The 23,213-nt window shown below is 41.7% G+C and overlaps 1 protein-coding gene across 1 annotated transcript; it reads right to left on the reverse strand.

Annotated features, from left to right (window-relative positions):
• Window positions 1–13,804: 13,804 nt before the first annotated feature.
• On the reverse strand, window positions 13,805–21,986 carry dhodh (dihydroorotate dehydrogenase). Its single transcript, XM_003445747.5, has 9 exons — window positions 21,871–21,986; window positions 21,131–21,343; window positions 20,849–21,048; window positions 17,354–17,436; window positions 16,827–17,014; window positions 15,749–15,862; window positions 15,259–15,412; window positions 15,016–15,175; window positions 13,805–14,143 (listed from the first exon to the last, which is right to left on the reverse strand). The coding sequence occupies exons 1-9, from the start codon at window positions 21,883–21,885 to the stop codon at window positions 14,083–14,085; spliced, it is 1,188 nt and encodes a 395-aa protein (XP_003445795.1). The 5' UTR covers window positions 21,886–21,986; the 3' UTR covers window positions 13,805–14,082.
• Window positions 21,987–23,213: the final 1,227 nt, after the last annotated feature.

The raw sequence follows: 23,213 nt of genomic DNA on the forward strand, positions 1-23,213 counted from the left end.
ACAATAATACCGCCAGCGAGACATATTGTAAATGGTAGGTCAGAGCTCTCTGGAGCCACAGCAAGGTTATATATTTTTGTTTGTCCCGTTTCTTTTATTTATTTATTTTTGCCCCCCTCTCTTGTTTCAGTGTCCTAATGAATTTTTAATTGTCTCTCTAAGCTCTTAAGGCAAGAGATGTGTGTCAGAACCAATAAAGCACAGAGACCACCTGTGGCTGGTGTCTGTTTTTGGCTCAACAGAGGAAAGGGCAAAGGCAGAGATGGCTGAGAGGGGTGACAGGGAAGGGGGGCGTGGGAGCGCTGCTTAATCCAGCAGGGGCAACAGCAAGCCACTGTCCACTCTGGGTTCACATGAATTAAACTAATCTGTAAGATGATACAAAACAAATGGGGCTGCCCTCATCTCTGTATCCCTCTATGCAGCAGTTAAAGTCATGTGAGAAGGTTTCCTGCAGCAAGGTGTCCAATGCACCACTGTCTGTCAGCGTGTCCCTGGCCCCGTCTTTATATTCTGAAGAGCTGACTGTATACTTATCGTGGGGACTGCTATAGTGAGGTTTGGGAGTTCAACTATTCACTCAGCTGCAGAGAGATAATTGGTCCTTATCCTGATCTGATTGCCTGCCATCTCTCATATGCAATTTACATGCTCTGGAAAGTGAACAGCTTCCCTGTTTACTGGTTTACTGGTGATGTTTGTGAAGTGCTGCATACAGCTTGAAGGGAAAATTGGAAAAGTGTAAGGTTTGTATTATATTAAAGTAATCATTCATGCAGGGTCAAAAAGAGCAAAATATCCTTTAAGAGCCCAAACAAAACCCCAGCGCCATCACCACCCATCCATGCTGTTCAGTCACACATCATGCTGATATGTCAGCTAGATTATTCATCCATAATCAAGGTGTGGCCCCGGTGAGTTGACCTGCCAGCGGACGTATGCGCAGACCTTTAGTCTTCCTGGACTCCCCGCTTATGTTGTCAGCTATAAATATACAAACCTGCACAGTTCATCCAGTCTCCTCAGTGAACTCACTAGTGCACTTAACTTGAGTGTTCCTGTCACTGCAGCCTGTCCTCGTGCAGAGAGGGTGCCCTGTAATATTTAACACAGAGGTTTTACCCTGTTTGAAGAAGGTGCGATGAAAAGACAACATCTGCTGCTCATGACGCGATCAGTTTTCAAGTGAAAAGTACACTATGAACTTCAAAAGTTTCATGCCTTTTAAATATTAATCATTGTTCGCATCTGCTTAAAAATAGAAATTTTATTAGTAGTTACACTGCAGTTAGTTTCTCTATCTCTCACTTTGATGGATTCCAGTGCACCTAGTGTGCGTATTTACTGAATGCCAGTTATCTCTGATGCCTTTCAGCCAACTTGTTTTATGCTGTCCTGGGCTAATGAGAACTGAAGTCCCATATGGCTATACAGCATGGCTGAGAGTGAGTTGTTTACTTACTGCATTGGAAGAGGGAGTTATGTAAAACAACTGTAGGACAAGATTAAAAATAGAAGCACAGAAGACACAATCTAGGAAAAATTGAAACAGGGTCCTTTGCTCTTTTGCCTCAATACCTTCAATATTCTTTGTGTATTGAACCAGTCATTAATACGAAATTTAAACAAATTAACTCTATTTAGATTGATTTAGATTGCAGCAATATATACAGTACTGTATTGTAGCAGGATTATCTTAATTCACCTTTTGCAGCTAAAACCATATCAAGGTTTAGGAGTGTGTTTCTGGGAATTTCTGACCATTCTTCCAGAAGCACATTCATGAGGTCAGTAATTTATGTTGGACGAGAAGGTCTGGCTCACAATTTCTGCTCTAATTCCTCCCAAAGGTGTTCTGTTTGGTTGAGTTGGGGACTCTGTGCAGGACAGTCAAGTTCATCCATATCGTTGTGCACTGGTGCGCTGTCGTGTGGGAACAGAAAGGAGCCATCCACAAAATGTTCCCACAAAGTTGGAAGCATGAGATTTTCCAAAATGTTTTGGAATGCTGAAGCATTAAAAGTTTCAATGGAACTGAGGGGCTGAGCCCAGCTCCTGGAAAACACCCCAACACCATAATCTCCGCTCCACCAAACTTTACATCTGGCACAAGACAGTCAGACAAGTTCTCCTGGCAACTACCAAGCCCTGTGAGCTTGAGGGTGCTGCACAGTATCTTAGCTGTTCCTAGGACTGCGCTCTTGTGGACAGAGATCTCCGATGTCGTTCCTGGGATCTGCTGGAGCCACTCACCTAGCTTGGGAGTCACTGCACCTAGTGCTCCGATTACCACTGGGACCACTGTTACCTTCACCCTCCACATCTTCTGGAGCTCTACTCTGAGCTCTTGCTATTTCTCAAGTTTCTCGTATGTATATATATATATATGCTAAGATATATATATATATATATATATATACATACATATATATATATATATATTAGTGCTGTCAAAATTAACGTGTTAACGTAGATTAAGCCGTCATCACCATTAATGTGATAAAAAAAATTTAACGCTATTAACGCATCTGGAGTGCAGAATGACTCAAAATCCCTGAAATGTTTCTGTCAACGCATTTCAAGCAGTTTGTCCAAGTAGTTACCTTCGCACATGCGCAAATGGGCAGTAGATCTGGTAGTGACGGGCAGCTGAATCAATCACATTGTGCAAAAAGGAATTCTCAAATTCTTTTTGAATTTAAACACACATTCTTTGTGTTTATTCTCCATTTACTTCATTATATTGCATAAATGTCTGTTACAAGCATAAATATAAATTAGAAAAAGTGTAATTGCAGCCAGGCTATTGATCAAGTAATTGCAATTAATCGCGGTTAATTACAGAAAATTGTGAGATTAATTAGTTAATTTTTTTAAATCTGACAGCACTAATATGTATATATATATATAACAAAAAAAAAAAAAACACCCAGCACGCCCCTGCGGGCGGTTTATCCTTCAAGCTCGGGTCCTCTACCAGAGGCCTGGGAGCTTGAGGGTCCTGCGCAGTATCTTAGCTGTTCCCAGGACTGCGCTCTTCTGGACAGAGATCTCCGATGTTGTTCCCGGGATCTGCTGGAGCCACTCGCCTAGCTTGGGAGTCACCGCACCTAGTGCTCCGATTACCACGGGGACTACCGTTACCTTCACCCTCCACATCCTCTCGAGCTCTTCTCTGAGCCCTTGGTATTTCTCCAGCTTCTCGTGTTCCTTCTTCCTGATATTGCTGTCATTCGGAACCGCTACATCGATCACTACAGCCGTCTTCTTCTGTTTGTCTACCACCACTATGTCCGGTTGGTTAGCCACCACCATTTTGTCCATCTGCATCTGGAAGTCCCACAGGATCTTAGCTCGGTCATTCTCCATCACCCTTGGGGGCATCTCCCACTTTGACCTTGGGACTTCCAGGTTATACTCGGTACAGATGTTCCTGTACACTATGCCGGCCACTTGGTTATGGCGTTCCATGTATGCCTTGCCTGCTAGCATCTTGCACCCTGCTGTTATGTGCTGGATTGTCTCTGGGGCATCTTTACACAGCCTGCACCTGGGGTCTTGCCTGGTGTGATAGACCCCAGCCTCTATGGATCTTGTACTCAGAGCTTGTTCTTGTGCTGCCATGATTAGTGCCTCTGTGCTGTCTTTCAGTCCAGCTTTGTCCAGCCACTGGTAGGATTTCTGGATATCAGCCACCTCCTCTATCTGCCGGTGGTACATACCGTGTAGGGGCCTGTCCTTCCATGATGGTTCCTCGCCTTCCTCCTCTTTCTTGGGTTTCTGCTGCCTGAGGTATTCACTGAGCACGCTGTCAGTTGGGGCCATCTTCGTGATGTATTCGTGGATGTTTCTTGTCTCATCCTGGACTGTGGTGCTGACACTCACCAGTCCCCGGCCCCCTTCCTTCTGCTTAGCGTACAGCCTCAGGGTGCTGGACTTGGGGTGAAACCCTCCATGCATGGTAAGGAGCTTTCTTGTCTTTATGTCAGTGGCTTCTATTTCCTCCTTTGGCCAGCCTATTACCCCAGCAGGGTACCTGATCACGGGCAGGGCGTAGGTGTTGATGGCCTGGATCTTGTTCTTACCGTTCAGCTGACTCCTCAGGACTTGCCTGACCCTCTGCAGGTACTTGGTGGTTGCAGCTTTCCTAGCGGCCTCTTCATGGTTCCCATTCGCTTGCGGGATCCCCAGGTACTTGTAACTGTCCTCTATGTCTGCAATGTTGCCTTCTGGTAGTTCAATCCCCTCAGTTCTGACTACCTTCCCTCTCTTTGTTACCATCCGACTACACTTCTCCAGTCCGAACGACATCCCGATGTCATTGCTGCATATCCTGGTAGTGTGTATCAGTGAATCGATGTCTCGTTCACTCTTGGCATACAGCTTGATGTCATCCATGTACAGGAGGTGGCTGACAACCGCTCCGTTTCGTAGTCGGTATCCGTAGCCAGTCTTGTTAATGATCTCACTGAGGGGGTTCAGGCCTATGCAGAACAGCAGTGGGGACAGAGCATCTCCTTGGTCAATATATAGCGAAAGCGAAAAGCGAAAGCATTTGCCAAGAATGTTTTCATTAATCAATATATATATATATATATATACATATATATATATATATATATATATATATACATAGATAGATAGATATACCTGCGCCACACTTGGATCCTGGAATGCCTAGAACTATACAAGATCAACAGGACCCCAAGAGCCTTCATCAGGAAGTCAATGGGGATGTGGCGTTCAACACTAGAGGCCAACTTCAAGCCCATAGCACAAGTCACCATCAAGTGCAAGATCTACCAAGGAGATGCTCTGTCCCCACTGCTGTTCTGCATAGGCCTGAACCCCCTCAGTGAAATCATTGACAAGACTGGCTACGGATACCAACTACGGAATGGAGCAGCTGTCAGCCACCTCCTGTACATGGATGATATCAAGCTATATGCCAAGAGGGAAGGAGACATCGATTCACTGATCCACACCACCAGGATATACAGCAATGATATCGGAATGTAATTCGGACTGGAGAAATGTAGTCGGATGGTAACAAAGAGAGGGAAGGTAGTCAGAACTGAGGAGATCAAACTACCGGAAGGCAACATTGCAGACATAGAGGACAGCTACAAGTACCTGGGGATCCCACAGGCAAATGGGAACCATGAAGAGGTCGCTAGAAAAGCTGCAACCACCAAGTACCTGCAGAGGGTCAGGGAAGTCCTGAGGAGTCAGCTGAACGGTAAGAACAAGATCCGGGCCATCAACACCTACGCCCTGCCCGTGATCAGGTACCCTGCTGGGATAATAAGTTAGCCAAAGGAGGAGATAGAAGCCACTGACATCCAGACAAGGAAGCTCCCGACCATGCATGGAGGGTTTCACCCCAAGTCCAGCACCCTGAGGCTGTACGCTAAGCGTAAGGAAGGAGGCCGGGGACTGATGAGTGTCAGTACCACAGTCCAGGATGAGACAAAAAACATCCACGAATACAACAGTAAGATGGCCCCAACCGACCGCGTGCTCAGTGAATACCTCAGGCAGCAGAAACCCAAGAATGAGGAGGAAGAGGTGGCACCATCATGGAAGGACAGGCCCCTGCACGGTATGTACCACCGGCAGATAGCGGAGGTGGCAGATATCTAGAAATCCTACCAGTGGCTGGACAAAGCTGGACTGAAAGACAGCACAGAGGCACTAATCATGGCAGCACAGGAACAAGCTCTGAGCACAAGATCCATAGAGGCTGGGGTCTATCACACCAGGCAAGACCCCAGGTGCAGGCTGTGTAAAGATGCCCCTGAGACAATCCAGCACATAACAGCAGGGTGCAAGATGCTAGCAGGCAGGGCATACATGGACCGTCATAACCAAGTGGCCGGCATAGTATACAGAAACATCTGTGCCGAGTATGGCCTGGAAGTCCCGAGGTCAAAATGGGTGGTGGAGAATGACCGAGCTAAGATCCTGTGGGACTTCCAGATACAGACGGACAAAATGGTGGTGGCTAACCAACTGGACATAGTGGTGGTAGACAAACAGAAGAAGACTGCTGTAGTGATAGATGTAGCGGTTCCCCATGACAGCAACATCAGAAAGAAGGATCTCGAAGCTCAAGAAATACCAAGGGCTCAGAGAAGAGCTCGAGAAAATGTGGAGGGTGAAGGTAACAGTGGTCCCCGTGGTAATCGGAGCACTAGGTGCGGTGACTCCCAAACTAGGCGAGTGTCTCCAGCAGATCCCGGGAACAACATCAGAGATCTCTGTCCAGAAGAGCGCAGTCCTAGGAACAGCTTAGATACTGTGCTCAAGAGGCCTCAAGCTCCCAGGCCTCTGGTAGAGGACCCGAGCTTGAAGGATAGACCGCCCACAGGGGCGAGCGGGGATTTTGGATTTTTTATATATAGATAGATATATATATATATATATATATATATACAGCTGTTTCCTTATATTGCAAGTGTGCATCAGTCCTGAAAAACCTGAATTCTTCAAAGGTCTTAGAATTGTTCTCATCAGCTTTGGCATGATAACACTTTCAAGTCAAACTGCTGCTGATTGTAAGCTACTGTAAGGCATTTTCTAAGCTATAATATTTATATAAAAATACTAAACCTGTGTCAAAATAACTTTGGTAGTACAAAGCAAAGTGCACCCATATAACACACATTTTATGCAAATTAGATCATCTAACAGGGCTGTATCTCCCTCCTGCCTCTGTAGGGTTGTTTTTTGTTTTTTTTTTGTATGTATAGACACCCTCCTGTCAGCTGTAATCGGTTTGGGCAGGGTGGTGTGTGATTTATAGCTCTCTCTGCCTCCACCACACCTGTGACTTCCTGTAGCCAGAGGCTTCACCAGCTTTCATAACAGCCATCTGCAGAAGGACACTTGTCCTCCTTCAGTCACACTGCAGTGTGAACGTGCAGCACTCAGGTTCAAAATGAACAAAGGTCTTAAAGTGCTCACACCACCATCTTCCTTTTCCACCCTTCCTTTAATACAACATGTGTTTCGTATCCAATGACACTAAATTGGAGTTGTTATCTCCATCACCTAGCAGATGTTCCTCAGCAGTGTCTGATTGTTCATTTATTTGGTATTTATATGTATTTCCTCCTGTGGCACGCCATTAAAAAGAAAAAAGAAAAAATCCTGGAAACACCCTTGCTACAAAGCTCTCGTTTGCATGAAATGCAATGAAGTATGAAAGAGGAGGAGGGTGTGGTAATGCTGGTGCCCACTGTGGACATCAAAAAAGACTCCTATACTGAGAACTGCATAATGAATAAATACTGCGGATAACATAGGTCAGAGACTTTTCCTGAATCAGACACCATCCTACAACATATTAATACTCATTTTTAATATTTATATGAAGATTAAAGGCAGTTATTTCAATCCAGTTTGTGTATGTAGATAAAATCAGAAATGATTTTAACTCTACTTTTTCTCTAAAACATAAATGACTGGTACTATAAGTGCTAATTTGGTCTCTGTTCATTTGAATGCTATATATTCTAGAAAATACTCTTGTGACCGGGTTCACTACCAGCGCAACAACACGTGCATGATTTAACAAGGTAATAAACTAACCAAAAGATAATAAACAACTAATATCTATAAAATGTGTAAACCTTCAGTGAATCCTTCTGCAAATGTAACTTTGATAAGTCAGGCTCAGCTTAAAAATATCTCAATACAAATATCCAGCTGAGATTACATCACCAGCAGGATTTGAGAAGAACATGTTCCTTATTTGTTTGACCTGACCTGACACGCTCTCACCTGTCATTCGTCCTGCTTGTTATGGAAAACAAACACCTCAGACAGCACCTGCAGCAATCCAAGTTACGTAATCACGGCTGCTTTACATCCACCTTACTTTCCATTGATAGCTTCACGTTTCTTTGTTTTTTTTTATTTCACATCACTTGTATTTCTATGACATACAGATAAATTCAGATATCTGTGTAAAAGAGAAATGCACACGTAGCCTGGAGAAGCTTTATTTACTATTACAGAGACGTTTCTTCAGCTTTTTCTTCTGTTTGCAGAATAACAAGCGGGTAATTTCTTTTGGAAAAACAATGCGCACATCTTTTTGATATATATAGATTTTTTTTTTTTTTAAACTGGAAAACTTTAAAGAACAACTTGAGCCAATTTGAAAACAACGACTAATTTTAATATTAGTAGGTGCATGCTAACCTCAAACCTTGCTAGCTGCAACAAGTTTGCATCTGTTAGGTTAGCAGGTTTACTTTGTTATTAGAAAGTGGTGATAGCTCCCGAAGATGTGGGGACCATGTTGTAACAAATAATAGTATTTTTTCCTACATGCAGTAAAACAACTAAATGAAAATCACAGTCAAGTGTAATGAGTTATTCTTGATGCTAGAAGTGCTCTCTTGCTCTTGCTTCCAGTTCTGTGTATCACTGAGATGTTGCACACCTTCACATTCCCACATGTTTATATACAGATTACACACACACTGAACTGTATATGGTCAATGAGAACACAAACGTTATGGTACTGTGTACATAAGAAGCGCCTTCGGGTGCAAATCCTATTTGGACTTAAAATGCATACATCCACATGTAGACTTGGGGAGGGGGAGTCCTCGCAGATGTGGCTTGGCTAAATCGGGATGCCTGAAAATCATCTGTGAAAAAGCTGTTTTCAAGCAATCTCAGTGGATTTCAGAGTGATTTAAGCCTGAGCTTAGGCGTGGGCCTCTGCAGGGCTTTGATGCTTTTGCTCTGAAGTGATTCCAGTGTTCATGTTTCCTCTGTGTTAGCAGCCATGGCCCTCAAAACAAGGCTGTTTCGATCTCCAGCGTTTGGCAGTCCAAGGCAGGGTTTCTCTTGAGACTTCTTCACAGTTCATTCTTATGTTGACTCTTAGAAGCTTCAGACTGATGCTTTACAGTGACACGCTTCACAGTTAAACATTATGTTATGTGGATCCTCACCTTCCACCAACAATCTTTCTGTGCCTTGTTAAAGGAAATGTCATTTCACGTACTCCAGGCTGCTATGCGGCTTTCTGGATGACGATGCTTACCTTTTGAATCATATAGGAATATGTTTTTTGTATTTTTTTTTAAGAAAGAAAGAAAGAAAGAAAAAAGAAAAAAAGCATGTGTTGCAATGGTTCAAATAAATCCACTCTATTTGACTCCCAACAAATGTATTATATAAAATCTAAATACAGAGAGAGAGAAATGCTTTGGATAAAGATTATACTCAAATCAACCCACAACAGCATAAACAGGAAGGAGGCAAAAGCAACAGCTTCCAGCATTTATTCATATATTTAATTTATTTGGTTTGGGTAACTTTACCGTCTTTATTGTGTGTATTTATGGACAGTTGTGATATTTTAATGCTTTTCTATAATGCACCTGTTAGAAATAAAAAGGTTTAAATATAATAAAAACATTGGACAAAACAAATGTAATCATTTAACCATATAAAGCCGTAATAATGCCAAACCATTAAAGACAATTTGTCTTCAAGTACATAAAAATGTCAGTTATAAAATTTCTTCGAGTTCTTTTGAGGGTAAATTTTAAATTGTGTTCACGTTGACATCGACATCATCTTTGTAACATTCGTGGATGGCCAGCGACCCAGAAGACACTGAATCCTTCGGTCCTTATATTTCCCCTCTCTGAGTCCCTCTAATTTAAACAGCGTTTCTTCTGCTTTGCCACATAACAAATATCCCTCCGAAATGCCTCACCTCCCCATTTACAGAATGTTACCTTTATGATTGCATCATCCTAAATGTAAAAATAAATAAATGAATATTAATAATAATAAAATGTGTTCCGGGGACTTGGCCTGGCATTCACTGGACATCACTTTGAACTGCAACACCCCATAGTGGATAAGAACAGGAAAATGAGGCTACAGTTCACACAGGTTTACCAAAACTGGACAACAGAAGATTGAGACTCCTCCAACCAGCCAACATTTCTTCAGTTCTGCTGAAACATTCAGATAGCAGTATCAGAATTTGGTGTAAACATCCCAAAAGTATGGATCCATGCAGCCATATAAAGCAGTTCAGGCCAGTAGCGGTGTAATGATGTGGAGGATATTTTCTTGGCACACTCTGAAACCCTGAATTTCACATTCTTCAAATGCCACAGCCCACCTGAGTATTGTTGTTGACCATGTTTATTCCTTTATGTGTATCCAACTTCTGATGGCCACTTCCAGAAGGATAAAACGCCATGTCACAAAGCTCATATCACTTCAAACTGGTTTCTTTAACATGACCTCCAAAGTCACCAGATCTCAGCCCAATAAAGCAAATTTGGGGTGTTATGCCATGGCAGACTTGTATCACGGATATGCAGCAACTGTGTGATCCAGTCACACCAATGTGGAACAAAATCTCTGAGGGAGCTTGTTGAATCTATGTAACGAAGCATTACAGCAGATCTGAGCAACTCTGAGCACAGAGATGTTAATGACAATCAGCCCGATGTGTAGAAGTTGAATGTTTACTACACTTGAGACATCTACCAAAACTTCACAATGATGCTGGAGAAATAGTGATAAAAGCCAGCACCATCGTCTTCGGGGACCATTAAAATCTTGCCTGAAGAAAAAGTTTCAGGCAACTCATTTAACAGTTCACAAAACATTTTTTGTAATGACATTTTTTTCTAATGTGACATTTAGCCATTTTACACACAGCTAGCTGCTTTTGGGTTTGATCAAATCATGTAAAACAGCCAATTTGTCAAAACTACTTTGTGCTCTGGGGCATTTTTCATAATTATCTGACATTTAGGCACTTCATTTAAAAACAATGATTTGCTTTCTACACCAGTGAAAAAAGCTGCAACCCTGAAATTTTACTAAATGGTAAACCTTGGAACTCTTCTTCCACGCGTCCTACCGCATTAGCAGAGCTTTAAATGTTTTTGCAGACAGATTTTAAGACAGACTGTGCGCTTTGTGATAATTGACTGTTTTTTCATTCAGCAATTTCCTTTTTTCCCTCGCTGTCCTATTACAAGGACATGCCCTCCACGGAGAATAGTACGATGCATGCAGTATCAAGCAGGAAAAAAAAAAATAAATGCTTCAGCTCTACATCCACATATTGGCCTTGTGAACAACACTAGCTACAAAAGACAATATTTGGTTAATCCTTGCTGAAGATGATGTACCTGGCCTTTCCTATTAGTGTTCAGATTTTAAAAAACGCAGCACAAACACCATCTCAGGGACAGATAAGTGCTGCCTCCTAGCTACAATCAAAGTTGTAAGAGTGCATGTAAGTGGCCATCAGTTTTAAAGTTTTGCTTGTCTGGAGGCTAGGATTCGCCTCTCCTGCCCCTCTAACACCACATATGGGATAAAACCCAGTCTGGACCTAGAGTAGCCTCAGGAAAGGAAGAAGGCGGTGCTTGGCAGCTCACAGCTGATCCTCACAGATACTCTGGCTTCACTGGCTGTACCTAATGACCGCCGTCTATTCTGGGATTAACAGGCAGTATTGTGACGGGATAGAAAGGCGTCTCAAAGTGTCAATAAGTGAGAAAATCCAATAATAACTATAAAAGCAGCAGCCGACACCAATGGGAGGCCATGATGCAACACCGCTAATAGAACAGAGAGGAGTGGGAGTCCAGCTGAGAGGAACATGACTTAAGGGCTTCATGCGTTGCTGTCAAGAACACAGAAAACTCAGAGTCCTTTCATGTCTGAAACTACTTCAATCACCAGAAAAACTTCATATATGGATCTATAATAAAACATATATGTACAGTTCCTCCTAGAGTGAACCCTTTATATTGTTGCTGCACCTTCATTTTTTTCTATTCCACATGAATTATTCCATTATTAAGACCTCTATATCTCCACATTTATATAAAACATGCCAAAACAATGTATTTCATATTTAAAACAAGTCAGTTCCGATCCCCATCATATGTACACACACACACACACACACACACACACACACACACACACACACACACACTTTACAGCTATTGAGATCTTAAATTGACAAAAAAATGTAATAAATAAACACAGTAAGCACAGAATGTACCTTTGGGGAAAATCGTGTTTCTTTTATTTCCATTTCAACATCTTCTTTAGCACCAAGTGATCTGACCAAATGCAAAATGTAGTGTTGTATTTATTTTACTTGACGGCTACAGGCAGGCTGTTAAAGGAAACTGAAAGATGTTTATCCTTTGAGGAGCATCACGGCACTGAAAACAGATTCTAAGATGAGGTAAAACTTCATTTTTGTTAGCATGAGAAGTCAACACAGTCAGCTTATTGGATCCCCTGGATAGTGATAAACACGGGCTTTCTTTACTGGTTACCTTTCAGAACACAAGTTGGGTTTTGATCTTTGAAGTGAAAAAGTTACCTTTTACACACTGAATCAGAAATAAGTCTAGAATCTTTCTAATGCGTCACCAGCAAACGTTTCAAAGCGCTCTCATGTTGCAGGTTCAGGGCATTCTTCTTTGTAACTTGAACTGTTTCATGGTGGAGCTTCAAGTCCTTCAAGGATGCTCCTGTGATGTTTCATAGCAAAATAAATGACTTGATGGTATCTGAGCCTTTAAAGTCTTTGATTTTATTTTCGCGCAATACCATTACAAATATGTTTCAAGGTCATATACTCTGCACAGATTTCAGTTTACAGCATCACAAACAATGATTTTCTTCACACTGAAGAAAAGTTTGCATCATTAAAAATCAGTTGGGGGGCTTGAAAGGTTTAGGTCTGCATGTGAGAAACACCAAGTGCTGTTACACTGTAACAAAGATGAATGTCTGAAATCAAGGTACAGATCTCAGGTTCTTAATACTTAAGACTAGGGATGGGTATCGTTTAGGTTTTATCCGATACCGGTGCCAAACCGGTACTTTTGAAACGGTGCTGGTGCTTAAACGGTGCTCAAACCGGTGCTTAAAGAATGGAGAACACAAAATTGGTCCAAAAACCTCTCATGTTCAGCTTTTTCTTTTGTAAAAAGATAACAATGTTAGCCTTTTCTGCAGCTATAGGGCATATATGGTATCACTCTTGGCTGGAAGCAGTGCTTAAACAATGGAAAAAACACAAACTTTGTCCAAAAACCTCTCATGTTTAACTGTTTTCCACTTTTTCTTTGGTCATTTTAGCCTTTTTGGCCAGGGTGAAGGGAGTATCTGCCATCAAACAAGAAGACAGCCGCATGTAACTACGACGGTGTTTGCTAGTTCACCTTACATGCATTAATGTAATAATGTGGTTAGCCTACTCAACGTTAATTACACACGAACAATATGAAGCTACTCACGCAGAGGAGAACGGCTGCTGCTGCCATCATCATCCGTCATCATTTCTGCTACGCTGACAGGGCTAGGGGCCAGGACTCTACTCTTCGGGTTTTTGGGGGATGTTGCTAACGCCGGGTCCGATAACAGGCACCACACCCGCAGTAGATGTGCACGGTGTGAGGTCTCGCAGCAAGCTATCAAACACGGCGCATTTCTCGGCTTTAAAAAAACCGCTATGCGTCGCCAGGTGTTTCATCAGATTTGAGGTGTTACCTCCTTTGACAGTATCACAGTATCAGCTTAAAGCACTTGTTGCAGGCTGCTGAGTTTGCATCTTTTGCTGTGAAGTACAGCCAGACTTTTGATTGCTTGGCCTTGGGCATTTTTAATCTGTAGCTCTGCTCTAAAAGAACGTACGTACCTGGCCCCGCCTACTATCCTCGGAAACGTAAAATGATTGGCTAGAATTGGCTCAGGAAAAAATAAAGCACCGAAATGTGCGCTGCTTTTCGGTCTGGTTACTACCGTTTATGTCAGAACTGGTGCCATCATGGCACCGGACACCGGTACCCATCCCTACTTAGGACAATATAAAACACTCATCATTATTCACTTACTGGTTTTTACTGTGATTTCAGACCATAATATTTACTCCACCCTGGAAATCAAGATGGACGGATATTAAATACTGCGGATTCACCCCAGTTCAGGAGCCACAGCGGGCTGCATTAACATTCCCCCATCTCTCAAGGTGGGCTCCGCTTAGGAGTCGACTCATCTGCTCTGCCTGTGATCAGCTCCAACTGCCTCGGACACATTGCTGAAACCCTGATCACTGTGGAAGTAGACACAGCAGTGTAGGTTATAAGTATGTGTCCTGAGAAGCAAAAAGACAAATCAACTGATGCACCGGAATAAACTGATGGAAGCCTGTGCTCCAAATTTGTATCCTGTAATAACTTATTTGATAAGATTTTAGGCACAGCTGTTTCCATGCCAACAAAGGTACTGATTAAACTGAGGAGTGATACAGTCTGGTTAAATGGTTGCTGTATGTATGTACGAAAGTTCTTCTGAAAATGCAATGAATGGGGCTGGTGATTGCTGCTGTCTCAGACTATAAACAATCATATATAAATAAGGATCCTCCGACCTAGCAGCTAAATATCAGTATTAGCCCATATCAGCCTGGCTGACCGATAGTGGAGTAGTTAGTGGGCAAAAAAAGATGTCATCTAATGGCTGCTGTATGTCTGTTATCATGTTAACACGCATTTACACTGGCTTTAAAGAAAGGGGGATAAAACACACAGGGAGGAGTGAACGATAAATTATCGCCAAACTCTTGGCTAAAGAGTTTAAACCTTCAGCAAAACTTATAGTATGAATAAAAGCTTTATTGGTGTTAATACAGAACACACCGTTTGTGTTTCTTCATACTACAAGTGTTTCTGGAGCTTTAACGTCTTCAGAGTCTTTATTTTTCCTTCTGTGCTCACCTTCAAACTAAGTGAAGTTGTACCTGAAGCCTCTATTCTGTTTCTACAAGCATCAGCCCAGAAAGTCACAATTCTTGTGTCCCTACACTAAAATTGAAATTTATAAGCAGTAGGAAGAACATCCAATAGTTCTAAGAAAAATGTGTCCTAAACAAGAACAACTCTTAAAAGTAGAGAACTCGGCCCTAATGGTTATTTTCATACTCACTTAAGAAGCTGTTCCAGTTCTCGTTTTATCTTTATCACTACAGGTGGACCCTGATAGGTCAAAGCAGTGTAGAGCTGAACCAATGATGCACCAGCACGGATCTTATCCATCGCATCCTGCCCACTAGCAACACCACCAATCCCAATAATTGGTATTTTACCTGCAATAATAACAACATACGGGAAATTTACTTTATATGCACAGTCGATACTGAGGGAGATGGAGATGGATATAACTCCGTACCTTTGGTGAGGTTGTACATCTCTCTGACAGTCCTAGTAGAGAGGTCTCTGAGAGGTTCTCCACTCAGCCCTCCAACCTCAGACTTACTTGGGTCCTGAAGTGTCTCTGGCCTTGACACAGTGGTGTTAGACACCATTAAACCATCCACTCCCAGCTGGAAACACAGAGCATAAGTGGAGATAGAAAGTAGGTGTCACAGGTGGCAGCACCTACAGCAGCAGAGCTGATGTATGTATGCGAGTGATCTCTGATGTGAAATACTCGGTGACAAAGAAAGAGACAAAGTGTGATTTGCTTTCTGTTCCGTCCTCAATGTCACATCTACTAAAGTGCAACTCCTCACCGCTCCAATGAGCACAAAAACCTACTGAAGTAGTGACAAGGTTACCCGAGCACAGATGAGGAAGGGAGCCATGTGAAGCTTTATGCAGGGTTAAGGCTGTTTTTTAGATAAAGCATGTTTTACTTTAGACATAACAATGATTCCCACCTCAGTGACGACATCAGCAATGTCTTGTTTGTCTTGGGCAGTCAGGTCAGGAGCGATCTTCACCAGGACGGGAGGTTTACGCTCTTCCTGCAGGGCGTCACGTTCCTTCAGCACCTGAGCAGATAGTGCAAGTGTCAGGTGATGAGGTGGAGAGACTGGAAACTAGTTAGAAAGATGGTTTATTGCGGCATAAGATCCAAAGCCTTGGAAATAGGAAGGGCTAAAAATACAGCCTCTGGGTTCAAGAACTGGTGTACAGAAAAGACACTTTGGAGCAACAGATTTTATTACATTCAATACCTAACATATACCCATCAAATCCACTTGAATACCTTTCTGATTGTTTTCAGTCAACCTAATGGAGAGTTTATAAAAATGCCTTTTTAAAAATTCCATTATTACCATTATTAAAATTCCATTATTACCCATCACTAATCTGATCCCAATCTGAACCAGTGAAGCCAATGAGTACTCAAATTTGGTGCTGATGGGGCATGAAGCTTTTATCACAGATGTCGCAGTTCTGTGACATTCATTAACCCTGTCCTTGACTTATTTTCCCCTTTCGCTGCAAGGGAAAACAGCATTTGCTTCTCACTGGAGGGGGTGGAGGTGGAGGAGGGTGGTGGTGGGTGTGGGGGGAATACTACAGCTGGGGAAGCTGTAGAAGTTAAAGCAAAACCAACACGGGAGAAATACTATCAATTATACAAATATGAGCGAAACAAATCACTGTTGAAAGCATTTTTCAGTACACAAAGGCAAAATTGTCACAGGTCAGATTCAACGCATCGTCTTCAAGTTACAAAAAACTACAAACTGTTACATTAAAAGAGCAGCACATAGGACTTAGTGGCATCTAGCAGTGAGGTTGTGATAGACAGGTTATGTTGAAGAATGAAGGTGATCATACCAAATTATCAACTTCAGGCTTGTTAGAACTGCTTCTTAGAAATTTTGCTGTCTTATAAACTGTATTACATGGCATGCTTCCATTAATCACTGCACCAATATGCCAGTGAGGATTTGTTTGTGCTTCTCAGTGTTTATAATCAAATTATCATTTCTGTAGTCCTACTGTGTGCAGAAGCTGGCGAAGCTCAGCCTTGCCCTGTAGATCCCGGAGACCTGGTGTATTAGGGCTGCTAACGTTGACCACCAGGTAGTCAGCCAGCGGGCCCAGCACTTTCACGCCCTCCAGATAATCTGCCCCTGCGTCCCGTGAAAGCTTGTTCTTCCCCAGGTTGATGCCGAGGGGAAGGCCAGCTATAAACAAATATGCGCACACACACAAACAGGAAAGTTCAGAAAACACAGACACAGGTTGCATCATCAGGCACATGACTCAACTGGGGCACATGCTGCTGACGTGCTAAATGAGCCTTAAGTAAGTATGCAGGCGTGATTAAAATACAAGATGAGGACAGGTCAAGATCATTAAAAATATATTTAACCTTATACATAATTTAATGCTGACATCCCACATCACAAGCCACCAAAAAAACAAAACTATGTAAGATCTAAATGAAAGTGAACTATGTAATCTCTGGTGCCTCATTTGCCACATTTACAGTACTTCAGAGAATACAAAGAGGATCTGCTAACCTTTACTTCGCCCTTGCTGTGTTTCTTCTCTGGCCTTCAGCCTCATGTGTACTTCTGCCAAACCACAGCTGTTGAATCCATATCTACACACAGAGGGGGGTAAATAAACCTGTTAAAACACTGGCTTAAACTCTATGCACGTACCAACAGACAAACGGAAGCTTAAAATCATGTCTGTCCAGACAGGCACACCCTGTTTAGTAAAGACTTTGAAAGAACGTAATTAACTGACCAAATGTCAAATACGGTCAAAAAAAAAACTATAGGTTCGTTATGGCACATAATTTTGTGCAAGACACTATGATGTGACAGTTAAGTTGACCTTTGACCTTTCTGCATCATATTAAACATCTTTGTGAAATCATGAGTGCATGAAATCTGTACCTACGTAAGAAAAACCTGTAATCATCTCAGAAACATGTAATTTAATGCAAAAAAATCCAGAGATCAATTACTAATGCTTGTTTGTTGTGTATGCTCAGACCTGCAAACATCCAGTGCCAGTATCAGTATAACTAATATCTGGGCTTACTTTTTGACATCATTCTACCTTTGTAGTATCTTCTACAAGCAAACATCCTCTGCTTCCAGATTAGACTGGCAACTGCACTTAAGGATATGAACAGCAGATGTGGAAAATGATGACACCAGACCAATGGATGCCCTTTTTAACTGTATTCTAGATATAAAATCTTGGATGGCAGAAAACTTTTTACAGCTTAACCAGGACAAAACTGAAGTTTTAATCATCGGTCCTGAGGCTCAGAGAGAGAAACTCTTGTCTAAATTACAGGCATTTTCACTATGCCCTTCACTACAAGTGAAAAACTTGGGTGTTATTTTTGACTCTGAGCTTGGTTTTATCCCACATATTAAACATGTAACCAAAATTGGATTTTATCATCTAAAAAATATAGCCAGAGTCCGCCCTATTCTCTCTCGGGCCAACACGGAGATGCTGATGCATGCTTTTATTACCAGTCGCATTGATTACTGTAATGCCCTGCTCTCTGGTCTCCCCAAAAAGAATATTTCACCTTTGCAACTTTTGCAAAACTCTGCAGCTCGTGTGCTGACGAAGACCAGAGGGCGGGCCCACATTACACCGGTTTTACAATCGCTGCATTGGCTCCCCGTGTGTTTCAGGATCGATTTTAAAGTTCTTTTATTGGTTTTTAAATGTCTTAATGGTCTTGGGCCTTCTTATCTTTCAGATCTGCTTTTACCATACGAACCCTCGCGGACCCTGAGGTCCTATGGTACTGGCCTTTTGATTGTCCCTAAAGTCAGGACACATACTCACGGAGAGGCAGCTTTTCAGTCGTATGGTCCTCGACTGTGGAACAGCCTGCCGGAGGAGCTCAGGGCCGCAGAGAACGTACATGTTTTTAAAAACAGGCTCAAGACCCACCTTTTTAATTTAGCTTTTAACTAACGCTTATTTATTTAATGCTTATTTATTCTATCCTGTTATTCTATTTATATTATTCATTTAGTTTTACCTAATACCTATTGATTGTATTCTTATTCATTTTTTATCTTCTTACTCTGTTTATACTTATATTTATATTATATCCCACTCTTATTTATTTTATCTTTTTATCCTGTTTATATTCTTATTAGGTCATATCTCCAGTGTTTCCTCGGAGGGGGTTCTCTGCACCGGGGCTGTGATCGACCGTGGCTGCTGGGGCCCTGTGGGTCCTCTGAGCCTGGCTGGGGGCTTCTTTGCCTCCCTCCTGCTGTGTGCCCAGCCTGGAGGCTGCGGTCTGTGACTGGCTCCCGGTGCAGACAGCTCCCTGTGATAGTGTTTCCTCACTTGGCTAATACGTACCCAGCCCAATTTTACTCTTTAGGTGTGTGTGTGTGTATGTGTGTGTGTGTGTGTGTGTGTGTGTGTTGGGGGGTGGGGGTGGGGGGGGCTGCTTTTAACCATGTAAAGCACTTTGTGCTACAGTTTGTATGAAAAGTGCTTTATAAATAAAGATTGATTGATTGATTGATTGAAAAAGTACCGACTTTCTTCACTTAAGTAGATGTAAAGTTAGCATTCAGTGAATTCATGTAAGCATCCTCATTGTAAATGCAATCTGCTATGTAACCTAAATCTAAGCATGAGCACCACTGTGGACCCGTCCAACACAGAGCTTTACTGTGAATTCACCAAATTACTGCAAAACACATCAAATACAGATCCAATATGTGATTAAAATTACACGTAAGCTGTAAGTTGTCTGAAAAATAAATACTCAAGTACAGTACAGATACCTGAAAATTCTACTTAAGTATTTGCACTTTGTTACTTCCCACCTCTGATGAACAGTCAGTGTGATGTGCATTTACATAAGAGTGTGCGATATTATTTACATTGGCGCTGAGTGTCCTATACTTGCTGCTGTATCATCCTGAATAACAGGTGTCGCTACACAGACAAAACCTCAGCATCAGCACTCATATAAGTGAAAAAAGCAGAGAAAAGATTTTCTCTTTCCTAGCTGTTGCATCATCGCCCTCTGTGTAATTTGGGAAACTCACTGACATGGCGGTAAAAACTGACATGAGCATACGCTTGTGCCTTTGACGTGGCCGTGGCGAGGTAAATGACCAAGACCAAGAGCAGCATCAAAGAAACAACATCTGTTGTCGTCATCGTTGTCCTAAACATGGAAGCACATCAAAAATGACGTCACACACCAGCACTGATGCTGCGGTTTTGTCCGATTGACGACACCTATCATTCAGGACAATACTACAGCAAGCACCCACACCCTCAGTGGCAGTGTTGTCTGTGTTTAAACAGTTGTGAATGATCTCTCATATCTCTCATGAACGACATGTTGTCATTTTGAACAACAAAGAACATTTCTGTCACAAGATAAAAGCTGCGATCAGCTTTCGGCAAAGAGATTTAATATATTCTTTATTTTTCCGGGAGAAAAGTCTCACTGAGATTTAAAATCTTTTTTTCAAGAGCAATCCAGCCAAGAGGGCATCAGGAATGGCAACAAATAGAACTTAACAGTTCTACAAAGATATTCATCCATTCATTTTCTTCCACCTATCCAAGTCAGGATTGTTTTCCCATAGAGGAAGTGGCGGGGTGCACCCTGGACAGATTGGTAGTCTGTCACAGGGCTAACACAAAGAGACAGACTACCATTTGCACTTATGGGCGATTTAGAAAAACCATCGCGCCACCATGCTGCCCTTAACAATGTTTTAACAGGCAAAAAAAAGTGAACTGATTATAGAGCACATAAAACAATGTAGAGTCATGAGAAAATTTGAAAATTGTAAAACCCCTTCATAAATCCTGTCGATTACAGACTATTTACTACTAAAGATAAGGTTATTAGACATAAAACACACACAGAACAACCAACAATCACTTTTTGGCAATAAATGGGCCTGTTACTTTCAGCTAGGTATATCAACCTAAAGACATACAACAACCCTTTTATAGCACCAACAGTGGTGCAGCACGTCCAACCTCACCTGTTGATTATTGCATTATCTGCAGTGAGGCGAAACACGCGTGGCTTCGGGTTCCCCTCCTGAGGTTTGGGAGTAACTGTCCCCACCTCAACAAAGCCAAAGCCCAGTTTGTACAAGCCATCAACGGCTTCTCCGTGCTTGTCGAAGCCGGCCGCAATCCCAATCGGGTTTTTGAACCTTAACCCAAGGACGCTGACTTCCTGCAGACAAACAGAACAAAGTCTTAAACGAATCCAGGAACATGTGCAACCCACTGAGGAGACAGCACTGTGACATGCTTACCAATGATGCAGGGTCCTGGTAGCGGTTCAGAGGTACCAGACCCAAACCTATCATCTTCACTGCCAGCACATGGGCTGTCTCAGGCCCCACAATCCTCTGCAGCAGGGGCATCAGCAGGTTGGCATAGAAACGCTCATCTCCAGTCGCAGTGAGGTAGGATGCAAACAGGAGGCTACCTGAGCTGATGACCTTCACGGCTTCTTTTAACTTTTTCTGTTGAACAGAGGGTGAAAACATCATGTGACCAGACTGCTAAGAGTTCAATAAGATAACTCACTCTGTTTACAATGACACAATCTGGGGTTGAATAAACAGACACAATACAAATAAAGGTATGTGTGGTATCTAACACATACCTCACTCATGTGTGTTTTAATACAAAATGCATTTAAAATGGACAAAAAATAAAGTATTATTAGTAAACAATAACTAGTTTTGCTTTTTGGTCTACGAGGCCAGGTTTGGTCCCTGTCAGTAGTAGATGGAAGATACGCATTAAAAAACTTAAACAGCAGACTTTGTTTAGCTTTCTTAGAGTAAATGCAAATAAACCCAATAACAACTCATTCATTGCATGCCTGTGTTTACGCGGTAAAACGAGAAGAGACGACCTGGAGTGTTTTACAGTAATATTACTTTCCAGGCAGAGAAAACGAGCTAGCAAACAGGAGCACAAGTATCGCTGCGACACTTCAAAACACTGCCAGACAAACGCTGTTGTCCACGGTCTCTGATGTTACCTTCAGTCCCGCCATAGACGCAGTTCTGCCTTGGCATTAAAGGGCATTGAATGTATTTCCTAACATGTTACGAAACCCACGCGGTGTTAGCTTCCGACACATCATCTCGCGATATTTCAATCGTGGGCGGGCGGACAGTGACATTCTCAGATACCACGGGTGATTAGAGTTGACATACATTACACGCGTATGTGTGTATTAGATATAACATAGTTTTGTTTTTTGCAATTATTTTTTATTCAATAGCTACTATTTTTTATTCAGTCTAGTGTCAGTTGGTTTCCAGAGTGGATTTTCTCATTTCAGTTTAGTTTTTATTGTTGTGAAAAAGTTTAGTATTAGTTTTTTAATCTTTTTAGATTTTTATGCTTTATTATTGTATGGAGGGCATATGCTGGGGACAAGATTTAGGAAAAGCAGTACAATAAAAACACAGAAACTTATTGAAAGTAGTTCACGTCTGTTGTACACAAAGTCTTAATAAACATGCTCATCAAAGCGTCATTAGGTGTATTGTAATAAAATTGTTACCAGACTAACAAGAAATAAAACTCAGGATATTTCCTCATTGTAATTTAATTTAATTTAATTTAATTTTAGTTTTCCAAATTCACAAAATTGTTTCGATTTTATTTATTTTTTTCAAAAGTCTAATTTTCCTTTTTATTTAATTAACTTTTTTTTTTTTTAGCTTTTTTGTTTAGTATTAGTTAACTATAATGCCTTAGACAGGGAATTTAAGAAGAGAGACCTGATTAAGTATTAACCTCTTAACGCCTAGTGTATCATATTTAATGCATACAGTTTTTGTCAGACTTCTACACCATCAGTGTGATTTTTTTTTCCACTGAAAAAAACACTAAATAAATTGCACAAAGTCCTCAGGAACTTCTACAGATGTACACTGTTCAGGAAAGCATGTGGTAAAAAAAACTGCACAGTAAATCACTTTACAGTAGCAGGGTTGTTAAGACAATACACACCCACAACACAGCCTGTTCACACACTTGCCCTCAGGTAAACTGTACAGGAGGCTGAAATCAAGGACTAAAAGATTCTCAAATAGCTGCTACCCACAGGCCATCAGAATATGTCAGCACAACCCTCTCCCACCCCATCACTACTGTTCACTATTACTGTAATTATTATATTCTGCTGTTGCAAACTGGGACAGATATATTTCCAAACTTGCTCAAGGTATTTCTTTAAACTCATTTAATTCTTTTGCATATTTATTACTTGTACTTTCCTTTGTAAATTTCTTGTATCTTTATTGTTATTTTATTATAATGCTATAATTGTTTTGTGTGAAGGGAGACTGACAAAATAAGAATTTCACTGTA

Source organism: Oreochromis niloticus, linkage group LG1 (assembly GCF_001858045.2).
Source record: "Oreochromis niloticus isolate F11D_XX linkage group LG1, O_niloticus_UMD_NMBU, whole genome shotgun sequence".
In the NCBI taxonomy this organism is placed as follows: Eukaryota; Metazoa; Chordata; class Actinopteri; order Cichliformes; family Cichlidae; genus Oreochromis; species Oreochromis niloticus.

Excerpts from the sequence above, each read along its gene's own strand:
- dhodh (XM_003445747.5), bottom strand. Across the intron at positions 21,049-21,130 it reads ACCAGGACCCTGCATCATTG|GAAGTCAGCGTCCTTGGGTT; the intron begins GTAAGCATGTCA and ends GTTTGTCTGCAG. Across the intron at positions 15,413-15,748 it reads TTGCTGATGTCGTCACTGAG|CTGGGAGTGGATGGTTTAAT; the intron begins GTGGGAATCATT and ends CTGTGTTTCCAG.